Source organism: Fundulus heteroclitus, chromosome 10 (assembly GCF_011125445.2).
Source record: "Fundulus heteroclitus isolate FHET01 chromosome 10, MU-UCD_Fhet_4.1, whole genome shotgun sequence".
Taxonomy (NCBI): domain Eukaryota; kingdom Metazoa; phylum Chordata; class Actinopteri; order Cyprinodontiformes; family Fundulidae; genus Fundulus; species Fundulus heteroclitus.
The window spans coordinates 31,583,991-31,608,752 of record NC_046370.1 but is presented as its reverse complement, the minus strand read 5'-3'; the positions used below and the strand labels follow the sequence as shown (position 1 = coordinate 31,608,752).

General features: G+C 40.3%; 1 protein-coding gene across 12 annotated transcripts in view; it reads left to right on the top strand.

Moving 5' to 3' along the window:
* Window positions 1-24,762, top strand: part of cacna1g (calcium channel, voltage-dependent, T type, alpha 1G subunit) — a 333,543-nt gene that overhangs the window by 165,418 nt on the left and 143,363 nt on the right. For all 12 annotated transcript variants that reach the window (XM_036142517.1, XM_036142513.1, XM_036142509.1 and 9 more), the window contains exons 5-6: window positions 3,212-3,309; window positions 21,293-21,452. In XM_036142517.1, coding sequence (XP_035998410.1) covers window positions 3,212-3,309; window positions 21,293-21,452 — 258 coding nt within the window. The remainder of the gene's footprint in view (window positions 1-3,211; window positions 3,310-21,292; window positions 21,453-24,762) is intronic.

Here is a 24,762-nt window from a genome sequence, read left to right as displayed (position 1 = left end):
TGTACGGTTTTGTGGCCAAACCACACAACGATGCATCTGCACAGGACAGACGGAATAATACCAGTGCAGGAGATGACCAGCAGATCCAGTGGCAGGTCATACTTCTTAAGCTGTTGCAGAACGTACAGTGTATGCTGGGCCTTCTTCCAAACCGTGTTGACGTGTGGGTAAAGGGGAAGGAGCGGGGGGTGTTGTTCACACCCACTGTCATCTCCACAGCCTTCTGTGGGTTAATAACCAGGTGGTTCTGACGTCACCAGTGGACCAGCCGATACATGTATGCAGACTCATCATTGTCCTGGATCAGACCAATGACAATGGCATCTGAGAACTCCAGGAGTTTCACGGACGGGTCTGCTAAGATTCAGACAACAATGTAAAGAGAGGAGTAGGGAGAAAACCTACCACTAGGAGGGCACCGGTGCTGAGGGTTCTTGTGCAGGAGAAGACGCTGGCCAGCCTAACGTCTTCCTGCTAGTGTCAATGATCAAAAATACATAAACAAAAAACCGCGGCAGTCTTGAAAATTACAGTTTACAGACGCTAGCCATCTAATCTGAGTTTTGATTAAAGTATTTTGGAAAGAACAGCAACATTTCAGTCTCTAGACGTGCGAAAGACCTAAAGGGCAATCAGATGTAATTGCAGCAGAATGTGATTCTTTTAAGCTATTTACTCAAAGTGGTTGAATCAAAAGACATGCCATATGTTTAGGATCTTTTGTTTTGCAGGTGTGCACAGTATAACACATATGTACACTTGCATTTGTAGTTTAGGTAAGCTGAGGGAGGGAGGAGAGATGATCCTGGGTTTGCTGATTGTGGAACGACGATCTGGAGGGCAATGGGTTGAAGGTGGATGAATACTTGTTTCTAAACACTTGCACTGGAAAGGTGGCCTCATGGGGATTCTTAGAGGGAACCTTGGGTTGGAGCACAGGGAGTAAAGCCAGCTCCCTAAAAGCGCCTTCAGCTGATGAGGGTAATTGGACTCAGGTGTGCAGAAGCAACCCGCTCACCTCCATCCCACCAGACACCTGCAGCTCTCAGGGAGAAAGGCGACAAAACACCACACAATGCCACCCATTTCTGGACACATTCAGCCTCTACCATCTTGTAGGATGACAAACTGTTTAAGCGTGTGCACTTGCAATTCTGCAGTTCGAAATATTCATTAATGCAGTATCCCTCTCCAGTAAATACAATAAATGAAATGGAATAACCAGAGTGCAAGATTAGTAGACTGGGATTTTGTCTGCTTTAATTGTGGTATTGGCCAGTTCTGTTGTGAATAAAAAAAAACAAAGCTGTCGATTTATTGGCCTAGCGTCATCCAAGTTTTAATGAGGTATGGATACTGATTATCATCTGATTAGGATGCCTCCTTTACCTCACATGTCCCATTGGGAGGATGCCCTAGGGCAGATGTCAGTGGAGGGAATGTATATCCCTTCTGGCCTGAGGACAGAGGGGACTCCCTTTTGAAGCAGGTAATTGTAACTGGGGGGGAATGATTGAGTTTGAGGACACCTCTCAGACCTGTTGCACAGCTGAACCTAAAAACAATGAAATACAATGATTGAATGGAGATATACACAGTTAGAACTAAATATTTATTTTTGGGCTTGATTCTGGGTAGTGTTCAGTGTTTTTTGTAAATGAACTCAAGTTCGTTTAGAATGGATAGAGTGAAACTGTGAACGTTGTTCCTCAATTTCTACCACCGAATGAATCTCAAGTCTAGACTTGGATTGTGCCTTTAAAACACATGAATATGCTTTGACTAAAAAACCTTTTCATTGTGGCTCTGGCTGTACGTTTAGGGTCACTGTCCGGTCCAAGTTGATCCTTCTAGATCAAGCCTCAAGTAAACTGACTTAAGGTATCCCTTTGCCATTAATTTAAAATCCCTTAAACTGTTTTTTTTTCTTCGTTTTAGCATATCCTGAAAGTGAAACGTGAGACCTACTGTAAAATATATGTACGAAGGCCATTACAGAGCATCACACAGTGGCTAAAGGGGTTTGCCTATTTCCAGAGACTGGCAGAAACCGTTATGGTAACCTTGTTTCCGTCTGCTGTGGTGGTTGGTCCTCTTTGATCACCGTTTACCCATTTACCTTCACTCTGGGGCCTGCGAGCCATCTGTCAGCTGCCGCCGTGTTTTTTTGCGCACTCACTTGTGTGTGTTCGCATACGAGAGAACGTGTTTCTTCCTTCTTTCATCTGTGCTTTGGTATAACAATCCAGCAAGGTATGCACTGGGCCATCTTAATGTGTTACAGGGGAACACACACACACACACACACACACACACACACACACACGTGTGTAGGTTCATTAAGGGAGTTTCTTGCACTCCGGGTGACACAAACATGCGCACACTCATTCAGTGTCCAACATGTGTTGCGAATTTGTACAACAGACAGACTTGGAGTCTATGCAAGGAGGGAATTCCTTCCTCTGCACGCTCCCTCTAGCTGCACATGTGCTCAGCAGCTGTTCCGCACACACACACACACACACACACACACACACACACACACACACACACAAACACACACGCAAGCAAGCAGAGAGAGGCGCTATGTGAAATGAGGATGATAAACAGCGAGTCAGAAATAAGACATCCCACAGTTTCCCTTTCTGAGCGGTGTCCTGCTGACCTCCCATCACGGTCTGCAAAAGCCTCTAAAGAGCCACTGGAGAGGCTGCAGAGAGCGTGCCGTCTCAGGGTCGCGAGGCAACCCGATCCAACGCCGGCCTTCCAGGTTCCTCAGACACCACGTCCTCCAGCTCAGTGGTTACTTATTCAGCCGCTCTCAACGTCTCAAAGGGGATGCACATGTGCCGGTTGCTCCCTTGAAGGTCGACTTTGTAATGATGTGAACACATGCGTGTTTTGTCAGGCACACAAACATTGCGTGCATGCGGCGCTCCATGTGCAAGCACGGACAGAGAGGGCTTCTCACACGCTAGGGTCCTGTAGCTGGAGACGGCATCGCTTCAGAATAGGAGGCCGATTACTGCCAGACTAGATGCACACCGGCCATTTCCAAGTTCCAAAGAATGTAAAAGTTGTTAGGAATATTAAAAGATGAATTAGTGGTGCAATTTGCTGTATGAGCTCCAGAAGCAGTGAAGGCATTTGGCTTGTAGATGCTGCATTTACACATGTTTTTTGTTCTCCCCCCTCTCTTTTTGTTCCCCAGGATGCTGGAGTACTCACTCAACCTGCAAAACGTTAGCTTTTCAGCAGTGAGGACAGTTCGCGTGCTGAGACCGCTGAGAGCCATCAACCGGGTGCCAAGTGAGTGCAGTTTTCTCACCCTTCGCACAAAAACTCTTGTATTAATTTGTCCTCTAATAACCCAAAAACTTTACATCCTGAAGAAAAACACTTTTTTGGTTTAAAACTATTCCCAGACTGCGGCACGTGAAACTCTATTGGTTGCAGACAGCAGATTGTGCAAAGTGCCCAAATAAGTCTGTCCTGGTATTACAAAATCCTCCCAGATCCAAAGCTCATTTTTGACCTGCAACTCAAACCGTTTCCAAAGTAGAATATACAAATCCTTTTAGATAAATTATTGTATGATATTTGTTTAAACAATTTAGCTAACTGAAGAAGTGAAAACCTGGTACTACCCATATGCAGTACACAATACTGAGTATTTCTAACCTTTATTTCTGTGAACTTTGAGAAATATAGCTCACAGGTATCTGCTTTCTGCAAAAATATGAATACAACAGAAGACCAATTAAAATTTAGTTTTGAATACTACAGTGTCAGCCTGCTCAAATGTATTTGCTCTCAACACTTTCCTGCATTCATGCAACGTGTTATAGAGGAGATCAGCCTGTGGCTCTGCTGATGTGTTAAAGAAGCCCAGGTTGCTTTAATAGCGGCCTTTGGCTCATCTGCATTGTGGGCTCCGGTGTCGCTTATCTTTCTCTTGGCAACGCTTCCCACACTCTGCATGGGGTTTAGGCCAGGTCAGTTAGCTAGGCAATCTAGCATCTAATGATGCTGTTGTTTATAAAGGGTGTATTGGTTCTCATGGTAGTTTAGGCAGGTGCCCAAATCCTGCATTAGAAAAAGGAAATAACTAACTCAATAAAGCTTGTCAGCAAAATGAAGCATGGCGTGCTCCTGCATTTTTTGGTCGACAACGGCTTTGCCCTTGGATTTGAGAAAACTCAATAGACCAACACCAGTAGATGGGATGGCTCTCCAAACCATTACTGACTGTGAAGAATTTGTCAATAATATGGATTTGGTGCCACTCCACTTTTGGTAATATATGAATAGACATAATTAAGCTTTGAAATGTTAGTGTTGAAGCTTGTTCTGGTGAAACAATGAAACAGAAGAAGTTATTCTAGTTGTAGCTTTAGAAAAGTTGGACAACATTACTTTAAATCAGAAACCTCCAAGGAATTACTTAGGTTATTGTTTATTGTGAATAGAAACAATTAAACACTGTGATTTTATGCTTTCTGTATGTTTGTTCAAATATTTACTTAGCTTATTCCTTTGTTACTGTAACTTTTTTCCCCTGTATAACAGGAATTGCTGTTTACATACAGCACTTTGAATCGTCTAATTACTGAAAAGTGCTATATAGATAAACCTGCCATAAATTAAAGACAAAGTTTACTTTCATATGAAAAGAGGAATTTGGACCACAAAGCCACAGTCCAGTTTTCTTTTCTTTTGCCAAGGTAAGACACTTCTGGTGTTGTCAGTAGGGCTTAACACAAGAAACTATTCAGTTGTTCCTTCAGTCAGCATGTTTATCCATATAATCTGAAATTCATCTTTCCCTACACTGCAAAAACAGATCTAAAAATAAGTCACATTTTCTTGAACTTACTGTATTTGTCCTTGATTTGAGCAGGTAAATAAGATGATCTGCCAATGGAATGAGTATTTTGATCCCTAAAATAAGATAATTAGATTTCCTGCACTTGAAATAAGATGAGAGAGGTGAGTTGTTCCCATTTTAAGTGCAAAAATCTTATTCCATTGGCAGATCATCTTATTTGCATGTTCAAATCAAGGACAAATACACTAATTTTAAGAAAATTTGACTTTTTTTTAGTTTTGTTTTTGCAGTGTAATATTGTGCGGTCCCAATTATGTTTAAAAAGCTGTGTCAGTGCTAGGATTTCAAACAGTCTTCACGATTTCTGTCAGGTTCTTAGTATTGGGGCATAATTGTGCCAATAGTTTGTTCATGGCTGCTGGGGGTGTAGGGCTTTCTTGCACCTTGCTAAGGAGCATTTCTCCAAATACTAGTGCAGGTGTATTCATCGTTTTGACCCTGTGCGGATAGGAGAAAAACTATTAAAGAAGTTGTCTTCATCTGTCTTCATTGAATTTTTCTGTTCTGGGCATATTTTACAATGCACCTTTAAAGCCCAGAATGAGTGTGCGCAGAACTTTCATCTCTTTTACATAATAACCTGGACGTTCCAATTTTCTTTCCCTTTTCTCTTATCAGTGGGTATTACAGCAATCAGCCAGGAACGAGTCTCCGGCACACACTGTTTAAATAAATCACATCCATTTTATACCAGCCTAGCATTCCACACCTTTCCGCTGTACCTACCCCAGAAGGAACCGCATTGAACCTCAATACAGGTCCTAATTACGCCATTAGCTTCCATCAGGATCTCTGCTCCCAAACTTTGCAACAATCTTCCAGAAGCATTTGTTTGCATACCCACAGATGTTTACCCAGTGAATGGGACATCATCAACCCCCTTCTCACACCTCCTATCTGGCTTCTGGATGGGCAATCGCACCCTCTTGTCAATCAAGGCAGTGTCAGGCGTCCCAACACCCCCCATTAGGCGTACAAGCACGCGGACACTAAGAATACACGCGGTCATGCACACTGATTCGCTCATTAGGCATCCAAGCATCCCTCAAACCAATCTAACGCCTAATGGTGGTGTTAAAGTGCGGATGATTTAGTCTAGTGGTGGCCCTGTGGGGAAAGTGTCTGTGCCTCGGCTGATATCTGTCTCCTGCCTCCCTGCCTGCCTGCCCCGCACAAACGCCCTTTATACCTCATCAGGTCCTGCAGAGAGCCTGGCAGAACTCATCATGACTCTGGGTGGGGATGTTTGTTATGGAGCTTGAGCTATTTTTAGGCTCACTTAACTAAATGTGAAAATGTGTGTGTGTTGAGGTTTTTTTTTTTTCTCCCCTCTGTTTTTTCCTTTTTCTTTTCGTTTTCCTTTTATCTCAGTGGGAAGGAAACAAGTATGAAAAAGGGCAAATCTGCAGTTTGGCCTTTTAAAGTTCACCAAGTACACAAATAAAATTTGACCTGACTAATTGGTGCAGTCACATCGCAAGGAGACACAGTGCTGGAATTTGCTGTCAGGGGCCCCTGTGTTTCACAGATCAACAGTTGGTTAAAATTAGCACCTCTGAGTCATAGATCCAAAAAAACAAAACAAAAAAAAAACTTCTTCAAAGAGGACTGAAGGAGACCCTGCTTGAACCCAAAGTGCTCATTAGTATTTCGTAATTGACATCAAGCTTTCCATTCATGCTTCACAATCACTGGCTCATTCACAGCTCCACACTTGAGCCCCCTGACATGGAGCAGCTAATCATGTTTGTTGAGGTTCACTGATGGGCCATCATTACCTGCGTCTTTTCATGATAATTTCCCTGATTTGTTTGTGTTATCTGCAGCACCTACCACCGCCACCTCATTAACAGAAAACTCCTAAAGCATTGTTACTCTGGTTTTGTATGAGGCACCTTTTTGTCAATGAATCCCGATCTACTTAATCGGTTAGCGGAAATGAAATGAATGAATAGTTTATGTCAAATACATGTACACATAAGGATCAAAAGAAACTCCATTTGTATTGTTTCTGTTTATGAGAAAGACTAAACTCAGAGAGAATAATGCCTTTTTTTGTGTGATAGTGTGGGAATGCAGTATATTTTTATGGGTATATCATGGTCTGGTCCAAGCTAAAATGTTTCGAAGAGATCTATCAATGTGGGTCATGAGTCAAACTATGTATAAAAGGCGGAAAGATGTGTAAACTATTCAGACAGAATCTTTCTGTTTCTTTTCTAATGTTCTCTAACTGGACAGCTTACTGAGATCAAATTACACAAGTAGACTCCGTTTACTAAATTTGTGACGTCTGAAGAGCCTTTAGTGGCACTGGCTTTTTTAATGTGTATCAGAGTAAAGAGGGCTAAATATAAGCTATGCAGATCACACTATTTGAGATGATTATTTGTCAAAATGTTTGAAAACCATGAATCATTCTCAAGTCAAGTGATCTGTCTAAATTGACGTAGATATAAATGTTACTCTAATGTTTGGTTGCAGGACTTGCTTGGCTCATACCTAAAAAAAGAATGTTTTCACCCACCAATATTGTTGCCTTCAAAATTAAATTATTTTAATTTTGTTTTATTTAAACATAGGTTTGATTTTTGTCTAAGAAGACTCCCGATTCAGTCTTCTTCAGTTACTTATATGATGTTGGTTAATAAGTTAGCTTCCTAAGTATAAGCTAGTATAAGTCAATTAATCTAGTTCAACATCTAAAACAGCCTTTTTCCAACTGTGGAACTTGTGCAACAGGTGATACTGTAATGCTAAAGACAGAGAAACTGAAAATTCAGCTGAACACAGGGAGTGTTTCAAAAGCTTTATTGAAATAAATCTTCCGCTGAGAAACAGGAAACTGCTAGGAGCACTATCAGGAGCCACTACACTTGTTGGGAACCAAAAAGTGACAGACAAGAGAGTAATGATATCACACCAGGCTGTGTCTTGCACACAGCAGGTAGATTTCATCTCAGCACTTGGGAAAATAGCTGAGTCTTGAGAAGGTTGCATTAGACAGTCAAGGCTCATACACATGAAGGCAGAATCAACAGAAAAATCCAAGGGCTCGGCAAGGCGCGTGAGTCGTGGGGCATATATTTGGTCTTGGCCCACAAATGAAAAGCCAATGAGGTGTCAGACAAAGGCAACGCGGGAGGATCCAAAAGACAATAACTTCATAAACAGGCAAGGCAGGGAAATAGTGGTGGACATCTACTCACTCAATGGCTTTCAAATAATCTGGTGCCTGCTGATGAAAAGCTTCAGTATCTAAAGGGAGTAGAGCAGGTGAACTGAATGGAGCTGATTGCACTGCTGCAGGAGAGTCAGGATCTCAATCAGTTAGGCCCAAATCATAACACATACTTGGGCTGCCTTCAGCAATTCTCAATAGAAACAGTCATACTATTTGCAAGTAGACTCAAGTAAATTAGCTGTGAGGAAGTGGAAAATAGTAAATCAGTTAAAGTGCTGCGTTCCATTAACCTCTGAAATACAATTTGAATGACAATGAACCAGACCTAAAATTTAGAAAGAAGTGAGATTTGCTAACCATGCTAATTAACTTCATTCAAGCCAGTCATTTATTTATTTATTTATTTTCTCTCAGCCACTGAAGAAAACATTTTTAGTAAATGCAGTGGCACAGTGCAGGCACAAGATACAAACCATAGGAAGCACTGAGTTGTATACACAAGGTAGAGATATTAGATTCTGAGAAGAAAGTTGGTTATGGCTTTCCCATTCAGCTATCCAAATTCTAAGGGCCTTTCTGTCAATGCTTACAACCTTAAACTTAGCAGTTTCAACTAATATGGTATGATAATTAAATACATAATTAAACTGTATTCTTCAACCAATCATGCAGTGTGGATCGGTAAAAGTTTATTTTATTTTTATTGTTTTTATCGTCAATACAAATTAGATCAAAATCTAATTCTACTGATGTTTTATATTGATAGTAAGGTTGTACTTGGAAAACTCAAACAACAGTGCCTTTTTTCCCCTTTTCTGCCATTTATGCAGTTTTATGGCTATAAAGGTTGGTCCAAACACATTAAAGTTAAGATTTTAATGGATCATCTAGTTCCTTCTCATTTTGAAGTGTGTGTCTGACTTGAAACGCTCCAACTGTGAAAAATCAGTTTGTTCTCAGTGGCATCTTTGGCATGATAAGTTAAACAAACAGTGGTGGGCCGGCCCCAATATCAAGGTGTCTCAAGAGGATTTAGCCTTCTGAGCTTGTCAGTATTCTGGCAGAATTAAATATATAGACACAAATGTTAGTAACATAAATTTATTGGTAAGGGAATTTGTCTTTTTTACAATATTGCTCTATGAAGAACCAACCTGTCCCTCTTATTGTGAACATAGAGCTCCACAGCGACATCTGCTGGGGCCAGGTCCCACTGGCCCTAAATGTAGAGACCCCACAGGTCCTTTTGTTTTCTAGATATTGTTTAGTTATTTTTTATTTTTTTTACCAGGAGGGCATTAATCAGAGAGACAGCATGGAGACCAAAGGTAACCCCAAAGGAGCTGCAGAGATCCACAGCAGAGACGGGAAGATCTGTATATAGGACCACAATAAGCCGTAAACTTTGAAGAGCTGGACTTCAAAGCGATAATAATTTGTTGCCATATCAGTTCCTTACCTTAGGCTGCTTAGTGTTTGATGTGTTCTTCTGGTTCTTTTCTTTTGTGTTTTGTTTTTAACTGTCATCTTTTAGAACATTTCATGTTAGATTCTGTTTGGCATTTTCCTCAGCTTCATTTTGCGTTTATTTGTCCTTTCTTTCTCCTTCTCCGCTTCACTGTCAGCTGCTCCACATCTCACCCTGATTGCTCCACCTTCTCTTTCTCAGCTGAAATTCATTTCCTCTGATTAGTTCTTCTGTTTGACGGCCATTTTCCTAACCCCTACCACAGTATACATACATACCGGTTTCTCTTCTCCTGCCCTGGTTCCTCCTGTTACAATGCTCATCGTCTCCTCATGTTTTCAGTCCGGTTCTCTGTCCGTGCTCCGTGTTCTGTTCTTCTTGTGCCAGCCAGTAAGTTTTGTATTTTTCCTTCATTAAACCATTTAAAAACCGCCATGCTGCTTCTGAGTGCCTGACTGCATGTTGGTCCAACCTTAGCTTTACGAAACATGACATTTTCTTCATTTTCAGTACTCTCTAGAACTTAATTACGGGGTTCCTCATTAATTTAAGGAATATTTTGGGAAAAAATGCATACATTATTCCTGAGAAAATACAAAGCTTAGATAACAGGTCTTTGAAAACAAATTGTAATAATTGTTGACACTGGGAATGAGAAGTTCACATGGACCACATATTTCTTTCATGAATCCTAATGAGTTCAATTAAACATACTTCATGCAAGACTCAGGTGTAAATAAACTGTACCCAGTACATGTTGATAGCAATCCTTGCCTCATAAATAGCAATTAGTTTAGTGCAACAAACACCCAAGGATCAGTGTGTAATAGGGTTACTGTCAGAAGGAAAATATATGTCATACAAATCATACAGAACACTAATTAAACAGACTGTCATAGCTCATAATTATGGGTAGATCAACACTCCACAGGGGGATGTCTAATTTATCTATAGACACTGGGGTTGTCAATTCTAAGTAGAACAACTTCTACATGATTAATAAGTTCTGCTTTTAGCGAAGAGGAGAAATGGATCTTCATTAATATGACACAGGTTGGACAGAATTTCTTTTCCTAAGCAGACATACAGTGCCTGCGATTCATAGCCTTGTACGTCTTCTGAAAGTCCACCGCAGAATTTCTCTTTTGACACTCACACAGTTTAATCAATTGTTGCTAGTCTATCACAGGGCACTGGGCGACACACAGAGATCAATTATACTGAAAACGATACTAGGTTTTAAAGTTCATTTTAAATCTAATTGTGACATTTGTTTATATTCTTATCTTTGATAAAAGCCAGTGCAACTAAATGCCTGCAAAAGTCACCAATTTAGTAAATCGAATGTGTAACTTGATCTCAATGTAAATCCAGCTGTTCTGTAAAGATCTCAAAGGTTTGTTAGAGAACATTTGAGTACAAACTGCAACATAAAGACCAAATAACACAGCAGACAGGTCAGGGAGTTAGGTTATAAAACAATATAATATTACCTAGGTTCGACATGTAATGGAGCACTGTTCAATCCATCATCCAAAAGTGTAACCACTGCAAACTTACTAAGACATACGTAAATGTGACCTAAACTATTTGTTGAATAGAGGCAAGAAGAAAGAGATTGTTAAAATAAATCCATACAAATTCCTGTCTGTACATTACCAAAGCATTGGAAGGGAAACAGAGAAGATGTGGAAGAAGGTAGGCTTGATAGATGATACTGAATTAAGCTTCTTGGCTCTCATGCATTATGCTACATTTGGTACAAAACACTGAAGTTATCTCATAGCTCAATACAACAAAGCAATGCTAGATGAGAAAAAGAAGAGTTATACCCGGTGTAACAATACTAATAGCAGTATCAATACCATCAATAGCGGTATCAATTGCTGTATCAATAAAGTTAAGAACATTAACAGAAGAGTAGTAGTTATAAAAGCAGTAGCAATCGCTATAGTAGTAGCAGTAGTAGCAATAGTAACAGAACTGTCAAAACACACCATATGCCATAAACATAAACTTCTTGTTGAAGAGCCAGATGTGCATTAGGTGGTGTGAGATGCTGGTTGAAAGAGCTTCCCAGCTGTCACAGTTCTTCATAAGAGGGTGGGAGGGGGTAATCAGCTCTTATTCTATTCATCATCATCTTCTCACTCTACGGGTCTCTAAACTGTCAAGCTGCAGACTGTACATAGAGATGGCTTTGCTCACCAGCTTATTTAGTTTGTTGGCCTCTTAAGGCTTAGTTCCACTTCCCCAGCACACCACTGTGAAAAATGTAACACTCCCTGCCACAGATTGGTGGAAAGATCTTCAGTAGTTCCTTACAAGCACTGGAAGATCTTAATCTCTTCAGAAAGACCAGTCGGCTTTGTACTTTCCTGTAGAGGGTGTCAGTTGTATGCAACAAGTCCAGTTACTTGTAGTTCTCCACCCTCTCTACCATCTAACCCTGCATAAAAACAGGAACAGGAGGCCTTCTGTTCTTCTGAAAGTCCACCACAAGCTCCTTGGTCTTACTGATGTTAATCTTTAGATAATTTCTGCTGCACCATCCCACAAAGTTTCTAGGTATCTCTGCTGCTCACTTCTGTGCTCGTTGTCCTCTGTGATACATCCAACTATGAATGTATGAGTCGTCAGAAACTTCTGAAGGCGGCAGTAAACAGAGCTGAAAGTCAGAGGCTTAGAGGTTGAAAAGGAACGGTGTTAATACAGTACCCTTGGGTGCTTCAGTCACAGCTGACCATCCTGACCTACTGTGGTTAACCTGTAAGATAGTCTGTGATTCAGGAAGTAGTGTTCAACAACATCTCTCTCAGTAGGAACGGGGTCCTCCCAGTATTGGATGTAGTCGGTGATGTAGCCATAGAGTTCCTCACTGGCGGCACAATTATGGTGTGTGAGAACTCATGTGGTATAGAGTGAGGTCTCTGGCTAACCACCAGGAGCTCAATGTCAATAGGTGCAGAGATGTTCCTGACCAGCGTGACACCATTTGGAGTTAAAGACAGTAAGACCCCCCCCCCCCCTTCAGATCTTGCCTCTTTGTTTCCCACTGTCTACTTGGACAAGTGCCAAACCAGCAAGTTCAATTATATTGTCATGAAGCCACATCTCAGTAAGGCAGATCAAGCTACACTTCCTGTAAGCACACAGGTTCTTACACAGAACTGCCAGTTCATTCACCTTGTTAGCCAGACACCTCACCTCACATTCTCCATAATTACTGTGGGAAGAAACGGTTTAAACCTCTTGTGCCTCTCAGATCTTTCCTTTACTTTAAATCCAGCTCTCTTCCCAGAGTGAGAGCTCCTCCTTCTATCTGCTGGAAGGAACACCAGCACCATGATTGTAATACAGCAACATCTCTCCAGAATACATAAGTGATCATATCCAAAAAGTACATGAAAAAAAATGTGTGTGTGTGTGTGTGTATATATATATATATATATATATATATATATATATATATATATATATATATACACAATACATATATATATATATATATATATATATATACAGTATATATATATATATATATATATATATATATATATATATATATATATATATATATATATATATATAACATGGTCAAACACATCTAAGCACTTTTAAAATTAAGTGGTTTGTTGACACACCGAAAGGGGAATATATCCAACTTTAATCATAGCTTTTCACTCCTCTCCACCATTTCTGTTTCCGTTTATACAATTCTCTTCAACCCGCAATGAACCATAGGATAGGATAAACTGGACTCACTCTTCATATCTGGGGAAAAGACAGCTGCAAAGGATACGGCCCCTGAATTTGAAAACACCCACTGTACCTTTCAAAGTGAGGTGGTTTGTTTTGCACTTTTATTTGAATTTCTCCTTGATATCTGTCTTAACAAAGTAGCTGTGTCTCATCTGTTAATAGGCAGTTCAACCAATCAGATGTTTAATAGCTCAATTCCCAAACCATCAATCTGGTTAAGTGTCCCTTATTTAGAAATGAACTGCCAAGTTGCCACAAATGGCTGTTTACCATCTTTCTTTGCAGCTGTGTGAAGAGAAACGGGCCAAAAAGGGATTTGATTTAAGCAATTCAAGATAAAGAGCGGACCATTCACTATCACTAAGTTCTATTGTCTAAACCTGGATCAGCGGATGATCCAGAAATACGCACATCTGTAATGTAAGGCATTAGAACAGAAAGGAGCTCATCTCATGCACACATACTCCCTGACACTGGCTGTTGCAAACACATTGTTCCCGGGCTGCTGTCTATGTCCTGGACTCTGGCAAAGATTAATGCACTCACATGGCAGTCCTGCCAGTGAAAGTGACAGACACATTACGCAGTATTTCTTTGACCACCTGCCAACAAACACACACACAAAAAAAAAGAGACTGCCACTCTGTGTCAGCAGCACATCTCTCACAAATAGTCTGCCACCAGATTGGCCATTACACTTGTGTCCAGTCCGGGTCTGCAGGGACCTTGTACCAGAGTTGTCATTGGCTATCTGAAGACCAACAAGACAGTTTGTGACATGCCTCTGTGTTGGTCTTTACACTCAAAATGAGAAGCTGTCAGAAATACTGTAAATTCAAGGTGAATGTCAAAATCCATCTACGTGAGAGCAATTAGCCGGCCACGTTGCTGGTGGCATGATTTGTTTGTGCTTGAACATATAGTTAACTTATAATTTATGCAAGAAGTGTATCAAAAATGCAGTGCTATGTTTTTGTTTTGTTTTTTTGAGCTGTTCAGAGGTGAACATTTGAATGTGATTTTGATCATTGTCCTACTGCATAACCCAAATGTTAATGAGTTTAAGGTCATGATTTGACAGCTAAACACTCTCTTTGAGGATGTTCTGGTACAGAGCAGATTTCTTGGGTCTGGGTGCTGAATATTTTAAACCAGCAACTTAGCAGAAATGTTTACTGACAGGTGTTTTGGTGAAACATTGCTCTCCCATCACAGTCTTTAACTGCAGGTATGATGTTGTTTTTTTGGGAAATTCAGTGTATTTTGAAATATACTGAAATTAATCTTTACCGCAGACGATATGCGACACACAGTGCCCTTTTGTAAGTTCAAAAGGGAAATTGTAAAAGGTCGCTAAAATTTGTTGCCAGTAGGTCGCAGAGCCTAACGTTTCATAAAGACGAAATACGGGTGGGGGATTTGGATTTAAGATTTCGGGTTCTTTGTATCTCGTTGTTCTTAGGGATGAATTCTGAACATTCAATAATTCAGTTTTAATCTTGTAGAATTAGTTCTTGTCAAGGGGGAATTGGACAGGGCTGTCAAAATATAGGTGAGGGCTGAAGAATAGATGCAAGAATAAATTGGAGGCTTTTCCATTTTGTCAACTGGTTTGTCATTATTTATGAACAGAAATTCTGCAGTTCAAAAGCCACAGTCCTCCAAGCAACTTGATTTCTTCCATCTGTGTTGGAGGCAGCTAGAACAACTAAACTCTGAAGGCCTTCTCAGAATGTCCATAGATTAGTTAAACTCCTATCCGTTGTCTTCTGCTTAGCTGAGATCAGTCGTGGAGGTAATGACTTTAAAAGGGAAACCTAGACTTCCATCTACCCAGGGACACTCTCCAACTGTTTCCGGGAGTTAGCTAGGTGTTCCCAGGTCAGAAGACAAGTACCAGTGACTTCTTTCTCTCTCTCTCTCTCAACCTGAAGGGAGTTGCTCAAAAGGTATCCTGGTCACAAGTTTAATCCTCATCAGCTGACCCATATTGTTGACGGAACCCTGTCCTCTATCTCAGAGGTGAGCTTGGCCTAGGGAGGAAGCTCATTTCAGCCACTTTTATCATGGAGCTTCTACTTTTCATTATGATCCATATTGTCAAGATTGGAATTAAAATGAAATAGAGAGGTTTGCTTTTTGGCTCAGCTCTGTCAGACAAAAGAGGCAATAATCCATCCCACCATCACTCATGAATTACACCAACATACTTAAACTTCTTCTCTTGAGGCAGAGACCAGCCCTCCACCCGAGCTGACTCCTTTGTTTCTTCAACTATTTTCAACATCTATCCACAGTGTACAACCTGTATTCTGGAGAGAAACCACACATGTACTGGGAAGACAAGTTATATCCATGCAAAAACACAATTTATTGAACAAAAAAAGTAAAAAAGAAAAAAAAAACATTCATGCAATGATGGAAATTGCTGAGGCAGCAAGGGCAACATTTTACTATGACAATCGTTTTTCAAAGAATGAAACAAATGTGGGATCTGTCCCTCAAGCTTATTGTGTAAGATTCCCATGTTCTCATGGTTTTCACATAGGTACGGCTGTGTGTGGCACTCAAGGTTAATTTTCCTTCACCACAAAGTGATGGTGAAAAAGATGCAACACTTGACTAACTTATCAAATATCTAATGTTTTACAGAGGAATTTCAAAGCAGCCAATCCAACTCTCCCTTACCTAGCATTCCTGTCTTCCAAGAATGTTTTTTAATCTGAGGACTATTTCTTTATGTAAGAAATGTAGTCACCTCCGTGTGGAGCTACTGACTAAGAGAACATCACTATATGTACTCTGCAAACATACGAAGAGGGCGCAGGTGCGTGCCGGCTCGCGGCTGAGAAAGCCCATTAATTCATAGGACAAAGATTACAAAGCAGGCCGTGTCGGACTCGGACCTGGACAGGAGAGTAGAGGAAACAGACCTAATCCGCCCGCTAACAGATGGCTCCCAGATCACACGCAGCAGTTCGCCTGCCAGCCATGTTGGAATGGAGTGGCCGCCCACGGCGGGGTTGAAGAGGCCGTGCAGGCAGAGGAGGAGATGATTGTTATTGAATGTGAAATGTCAATCACTTGGAATGAGCTCGCTATCCAGGTCGGGATAGGTGCAGGCGACTGATTCTCTCATCTGCCAGACAAACACCAGTTCTTGTTGTGTCGAAGAAACAAGAATGGAAAAATAATTGGCACGTGGAGCTCTCATCCAAATGCTAAACGGCTGGATGTCTTCAGTTATAGCAACCTCACATAAATAGCAGTCAGTCGTAAAAACTAATTCTGGCAGCACAAATAGTCCAAGCTCTTATGCTCCATGGCAACCATTTTCATCCTGCCATACGTTTGATAGCTGAATCAATGCTTGTGACTTTAAACACAAGTCACAAGCATTGAGTATATAGACACTGCTTTAATTGTTGTTCTAACTTAGATAAAGTGCATGATATAAATATTTAATTGAGCAAATATACTTCTCAAACATCAGTAGTAGACTACTCAGCCACTTCTCAACTTATTTGTTACTTCCACATACTGACATCTATCTACCTTAGCTTAGTATTTAGAACATGGCATGAAGGCTTTACTATAGTTTTATCATTTTTTTTGCATATATAGATCATCACCATTAGGATTCACCACCATTACATTGCAAAAAATGTTTAAAATCAAAGCCATTGCCAACAAAATATATGAACATGTTTGAGAGGAAAATTATGACTCACTAATGAACAGCTGCAGGGGGTTAATAGGGAAGAAAGTCCACATTCATAATTAGACAAAAAAACAACAACATTAGGCTTATTCTAGTTATAAGGAGATCTTTTTAAGGCAAAAAGTCATTATTTTCACTTAAAAAAGTAACCTACCACATGTTCAGTTTGTCACATTCCTACATGTCATACTCATTGCACGTCATGTGGATACGACTGTTTGATGTCGATCAACAAAGTACTACATTCATGTGGTGCGGATTCCTCTCTCATAAAGCCATCCCGTGTGTGGCTGTTAATCCCGGCTTCTGTCTTGAACTCTGACAGGGCTTAGCAGCATCTTCCTAGATCAGCATCCTGCATTAGGAGGCCTCTTACTAGGAGGAGACAGAAGGCAGGACTTCTCATTGTAAGCCCTGAGTTAGGCCCGCCGGAGTGCACTGGCCTCCTCACCTCTCTGAGAGTTAGTCAGACTAGTTCACAGCGGATGTGTTCCAAGCATGAACTAAAGAAAAAAATGGTCTTAGATCTTTGATTTATTTTTTTTCCACAATCTTTGACCTGCTCTGATTTTATCTGATCACTCTTTAAAAATATTTAGATTGTATAAAAAATTTATACGACATGGATTGTTATTAATTTAGTTTTGAATGAAAGGTGGCGAGAGAGCAGTTCCTGGAAAACAAGGTTTTACTAATATTTAATGCAAAGTCAAAATAATGACAGGTTAGCATTGTATATTAGCAATTAGTGAGGTAGTCAAGGCTAGCATTAGTAAAACAATAGTTTTCATATGTGTCCCCTTCACTGAATGTTACCTTAACTATGAGATTTCCTTAAAGCTGCCAAAATCTTTCAATCCAGCATGTTCCATGACAGAAAGAAACCGAAAGCCTACGAGGATAAAAGAGAGCACCTTTGCTGTACTCTGTTAAGCCTTCCTGGTATCTGCTTGAATTCCTGCTCTCTCAACTTGAATGAACAGGCATGCCACAGAAAAATGTAACCCTTTTACTCAGGTCATTAAACACTTTACTGATACTGAAAATAGATATATTGAGTCTTTGAGTCTTCCTCTCCTATTTTTTTTTTTCACCTTGAGCTTGTAGAGCTTAGACATGGAAAAAAAAAGTAGAACTTTTCAGATTTGGGTAGGCTGGCCAAGTCATTTTCTCACAATTTGTGCTTCTAGTTATGTCAAACCTGTGTCTAACTTAAGGACAGCAACTACTGACTCATACTTTCATTTTCAACTTGCTAATGTTGAATCACATCGGCTTGTTTCCCTCTCAGCCTTTGCAAAGGTTTCCCCCGCAGGCTGAGAGAATTCGAACGGATATTTTCCTCAATTCTGTCCTAAGGTTGTGTTATTGCGTACTCTGTTCAGTGAGTGTAGCAGGTGCTAAATAATGTGCCACTGTCTGACACAAGTGGAAAGAAGTCAAAAACAGTTATTTTTTTTTTCAAACCTCTCCAATGTCATTCAAAAGTTACTGTGTTTTTATTCCATTGCTGTCCAACCTCCATCCAGTTGACATTGACGGATCTCGGATCTTTTCCTTTGAGAGACAAAAAAAAAAAAAGGCGTGAAAGCTGCAATCCAAACATTTGATGTTCTGCTGCAGACGCTTCACGCTGACGCTTGTTCTCCTGTCCTTCAGCGGCACCTTGTTTTGTGCTCCACTCCTACCTTCATCTACTATTTCTCTCTGTTCTCAGTGCCTCATTGTTTCCTTCTCCAGATCTGAGTAAAGTCTGCAAACTCCTCGTTGTTTATCCTAAAGTTTTCCCATGCGGGTTGTCCATGCATTTAAAGTAAAATGATACAGAAACTCCAGAGTCTCATACAGTGTGGTGTTGAATAAAGATCTGGTTTTGAAAATGTCTGTTTATTGGAAACATCAGCCTATTATTAAAGCAACATATCTTTTTTCAAACACGTTTACATGTTTTTTTTTAGCAGGGTTTTCCCAGTGGTCAACTGGGAGAGCATCAGTAGACTCTGATCCTCCTTCTTGCTTTTTCTCCTCCTCCTATGCTTCAACTCACCCTCCTTCTTGTGGCTGCTGGCAGCCCAAGAGACAAGCTCTATTGGGAATGACCTAGCCTCTCCAATTACCCAGAAAACCCCAGATCAGAAAAATGATCCTCATTATTGATGCCTGACTGACAAGGCCACTGAAGTGGGAGACAGGAGAGAAGGGCAGACAGTGACAGAGAAGAGAGAGAGAGAGAGAGAGAGAGAGAGAGAGGTGAGAAAAGATTAAGCAATAGGATGAAAAGAGAAAATTGGATAAGTTTTGGCAAGATGGATAGAGATAGCAGTATCGGAGTGGCACAGGGACACAGGCAGAGGCAGCAGAGGGACGGCGTAGGTGGATGGGAAGTGTGAGTGCGCGTTGTCAGAAACTTGAAGGAACACTGTCCAGAGCAGATGGATTCAGGATATCATGTACAAGTAGTGAAAAAGCAGATTCATACAGATCCACCAAAGCATGGTGTTTTCTCCAAATTAGTGCTCATGCAGGGACAGCTGTCGCCAAGATAGGGTTAGATCTGCACCTTAAAGATAACAGATTTATAGTAGTAACCTCAGAACCTCACTCAGCATTACACTGACACAAACCATCTACCATTCAACACTTACTTATTGTTGCCTTGCATTTCATTGGCAATGTAGAAAGATAGAATAAATAGAATAAAGATAGAATAGAGATAGAATATCCAACCGGATCACTGTTTGACTGCATGAGTGCCATAACTCAGTCAGGGCACAGATGGGCAACCACACATTTGCTTAAACTATAAAGACACATACCAGGTTATTTCCTACCAACTGTCTGACAGTTATGATTACCTTTAATTTTTCTATTTGCTGAGGAAGTTTAAAGACAGACTAAAAACATTTATATTACTTTATTTAAAGTCCAAATAATGATTAAGGAAACCCTTGATGATCAGGTCATGGCCCTCCTATCGAGCTATTTCAAGGAAAAACCTTAAACATGCTCTATCCTTGCTTACCATCATAGGAAAAAAGAGAAATCCTTTGTCACAATTGACAGATCCCCCAAGGTGTCAAGTTCATCTGTTCAATTAATTATTAAACACCTGACCAAGCCTTTGTCTACGTTCTCTGGTATAAACTTAAGTCCAGCTCTTGTGTTGCTCTTAAACAGATCAAGTCTTATAAATTTGAACTTGTAAAGTCTCTTTCTGATTGTACAAACATGCACCTTCAGATTAACCTGGTAACCAGCTTGATCATGTGTAGCACTTTCTGTCCTGCACATTATCAATCGGGGACTGCTCCCATTAAATCTGATTGGAAAAAGGAGGGGCATTCAGCAGAACTCTCTGAGCTGATTGGGTGAAGTGACACCTAGTGCCCGCCCACCAAAGGTTGGTTTTGGCCAATGATAGTATTAAATTAAAATGTAAGCAGCAGGCATCATGAGAAACCACAAGGAGGTAAGCAAGTCAAAGCACTTGCTGTTCTTCTTTCAAAAATGAAATCATGGATTCTTACAAAACAGATGTGACAGCAGCAGCTGCCACGTTTATGTTGGTTCGGATGTGGGTTCAAGCAGGACTTGTTTTCGTTACAGTGGTATGTCCCACTTTAAATGACAATACTGCAACGTGATTGGCCCAAACTGTTTTTAGGTTCAGACACAAACGATTAAAGTTGGAGCAGTACAAGATGGACTCTCATGTGTTTGTGAACGCACAAATACCGCGATAATTCCTCTTGTCGACAAGGTTACGATCAGATCATCTTGTAGGTCCCACAATCACACTTTAGGTTATTTGGAGACTTCTTCAAGGCTCTGGCTCTCAAGATCCACACAGACTTCTCGACAGCAGTAGCAGTCAAGGCTCCACAAAATGCCATTTTTAAGTGTGGTGTTGTTGTTTTTTTCTTATCTTATGTAAAATACAGTGATATATTTACAATGTAAGCCCTCAAAGGTCAGCAAAATAAGTATTGTCTTGTCACATTATAGGGTTGTCATATTGCCTTTTTGTTAGTCAATCTACATAATTTTGTTTATTACAATAATGACTGCTCAGGTTGATTTGCCATTTCAGGAAATACTATGATTGCCCCCATTATTTGCCATCTCTCTCAAACTTCTGATTGATCCACCAGTCAGATTTGATGTACTTATCTAAAACTTAGTATCTCAAACAGTGAATGTGGAGGGACTTCTGTACTTTATGCCATGTTCTGAGCGCGTATCTGACCCTGTCCTTGTCTCATCTCTCAGGTATGCGCATCCTGGTGACCCTGCTGCTGGACACGCTGCCCATGCTGGGTAATGTGCTGTTGCTCTGCTTCTTTGTCTTCTTCATCTTTGGGATTGTTGGCGTCCAGCTGTGGGCCGGCCTGCTCCGAAACCGCTGTTTCGTCAAAGACAACTTCTCCTTGTGAGTCCTAATTTGTGTCTTTGTTCCCATGTGTGCAACACTTTGTACATTCCACTCATTTAAGGATGACAAAAAAACTACTTTTTAGTTTGGCAGTGCTTGAAACACTTTGTATTCAATAGGAAAAAAACTGAAAACAAACTTTCACTGACTTAATACTTCCCCCAGCTGTGGAGCTCTAGAACTTTACATGAGTATGTTTCTTTTCTTTCTCTTTAAACCTGTTCTTCAGGTTTTTCCACGATCACCTGTCAACATGTTGATTCTCAGGTTGGCAAAAATAAGCTAATAGCTATTCCTTTCCAAATATGATAAATTATTTATCTAAGGATAATACAGAGGGTTGGCAATGTTAAAACCCTGCTTCAATATTTGACAGCAGCACTGATTGCACATCTGGTATTGGAATTATTTATATGAGCCACTTTCCTGCATTTAAAAAAGCTCCCTGGACTCCCAACTGGAATCTGATGGAGAATCTGTGCAGGGTGATGGCAAGGAGACTTTCTCAGCCTCAGAGCTCAGGACCAAAGCACAATCCCCAACCTACAAGTGGAAACATGCAAAAGTCTGGTTGGTAGTTATAAAAAGGGCCCGATTACTGTAATGTCCATTAAGATTTTTCTATTGATTATTGAAAAAGGTTATGGCAAAAAAGTTGACCTTCCACTAGATAAAAAACATAATCAACATTGAAACTCCTTTACATTATTTTCTAATATTTTGTGACTTGCCGGTCTAATTTCCAATGAGAATTATGGTTGAAGACAAACAATTCTATCTCTGAGTCTTCCAGGGATATTAATAAGTCAGGCTTTATTTTATGTACCGTCGAAACATCAGCCGCCACTGTGAAGCTTTTAAAACTGTCGGGGACAACACCGAAAATCCGTGTAAACATTATCAGCCATTAGAGACTTTCCTGTCCCTGCTGATAAAAAGCCCCCCTCCCCACAGTATAATGCTGCCACCACCATGTTTTACCATTGAAATACTTTGTTCATGGTGCGGTAGAAATTTTCTGTCACATCATGCCAGAAAGTTCAAATGTTATTTGACCAAAGTACTTTGTTCAGTATTTCAGCTTTGCCCCTGAAAGTAATATAACTGGAACTTTGTTGCATAATGTGAAAACGTTGAAGGGGCCAACTTTTGCCGAGGTGCTATTGCTTTACCGAGAGCGGCATTGAAATCACAAGTTGAAATTAAGTCTGCAGGATGTCAAAGTAACTTCTTCATCATGCACCACAGTCAATGAGGTTAGTGACTCCAATGCCTCATCGCAGTGATGAATGGAGGAACGAGACAGGTTCTGGAATAATAAAAAAGGCCCCGCATCGTCTATGCTCCTGTATGCAGAACATTGGTACCCATAACTTATTCATGTTGCCTGAGTCATCTAGGGGTCATTACTCTCTATAGGACTTATGACACCTCCCATCTGTAATTTAAGTTCATGCATTATGCCATTGGTGAGCAGACATCATTTTTGTCACCGTCGTCAGTTTTTGTGGCTACCTAAAAGTGCCTGGAAGGTTTGCATTACAAATGGCCGACTGTTTAAGCTTGACTCTGCTAGCGTATCTGTTTAAAAGGCAGCTTTCGCTCTTCACTTCATATCGTTCCAACATATTTCAAAGCTTTAGTAACAGCTGTCAGGCACATTTATGGCCTCTTTATTTCACACTGATTAGGAACATTTGAGATCGCCTTTTAAGAGCTACAACCCTTCCCACATGCCAAGCTGTGATGAATGGACGGTGTGCCTCACCGAGCTCATCAGGCGTATAAGTACTCTGGCAGATCATCCCAACGTGTGAAACAGCTCTTAAGAAACAAGAGTGAGAAGTGGTCCTGAAGTGAAAACAGATTGGTCTGGTCCACCAACGAGTGTGACTGCACTTTGCAATTAATAAAAGGTGCCAGCTGAAGATAGGCTGACAGATGTGCCAGATATAACGCAAACGCCAGGCACATTTCCTCTCTTCCAGATGGAAGAGTACTCTGTAACAGATATGCCAATAGGTGCTATGGCAGGCAAATATGTGTTTGGATCCAAATCCTCTCCTGAGACATAAGGTTCTCTGTAGCTACTTGGCTCAATGACTAAAACATAATCTAAAACTAATATGTTTTTTTCTTGGCATTTTCAGATATGCTGACCAGTTAAAGAAAAACGCAGTTAAGACATTTGCAGCTTGGAGGTGTACATCCTGCATGGTACAGTTTATTGCAAATAGAGAGCTACATTTTTAAACAAAAATAATAATAATCACAAATGTGCAGGGTATTCTCAGTGTGTTTGGGACTAGGAATTTATATTTCTAGCTTATACACATTAAGAGTATTTATCAGAAACTTAAGATCCCATTTTGGTTGTACATTAAAAGAAAAAAAATGCCCTACTGTTTTCTATCAAGCAGCCCATAACAGCAGTATCTGATCAGTGGCTGATTTTCCGTTTAAAGCCTGTTCTGTTCTGAAGTGTTGATGTTTTTGCTTAAATTATCCAAGTCTTGAGTCCAGTGATCTTAGCAGGATGCATTGAATGTCGATTAGAGGTGCTAATGAATGCTGGATAGCTGTACAGAGATGCTCGATGGAGCTCCTGATTGGTGTTGCCCTAAAGAGTCCCTTCCTTTAGTTTTTGTTAATAATGATACAAATTACATCAAATTAGTATCATACTAATGAAAATTATTGACTAGCTTTAAATGCGCTTCTTGTTTTTGTTTTCACAAATGGATTAAATGTTTCCTAAATGTCTTAAAGAATTCCTTTTCAGAAGTATTCTTGATCTACAAACAATTTTTAGGGGATTTAGTTGACCAGATACGAAGTTATCGGGCACTAACAGTTGGCCTGTCACTGTGTTCTTATGGTGGTGACAATTTATCCAACCTGTTACTGCTTTGGTTGACAGAAAATTCAAAAAGCTAGCAGATCAATTGTATAAAATGGTGGAGACTTCTTCATCGCTAATGCAACCGAGTGTTTAAGCCACTTAGTTTATACGGATCACTGACATCGCACACATTACTGATGGAGCCGCAAGCCGTAAATATAATAGAGTATATTTGAAGGGATGCTGTAAAAAGTTATTAGTACCTGCTGGAAAGCTAGTCTGTTGACATTAAGAATAGTATAATTATTTTGTTAAGATGAAACAAAGAATGTGACCTCCATCGCATTTATTTGTACATCCAAAAGTAGCTGGATGGGTGTTAAAGGTTGACGCATAACCCTACTGGACAACTAATTCCCTTCTTTTTTCAGATTAAGAGTTTCAGACAAAAACTCATGGGCTGCA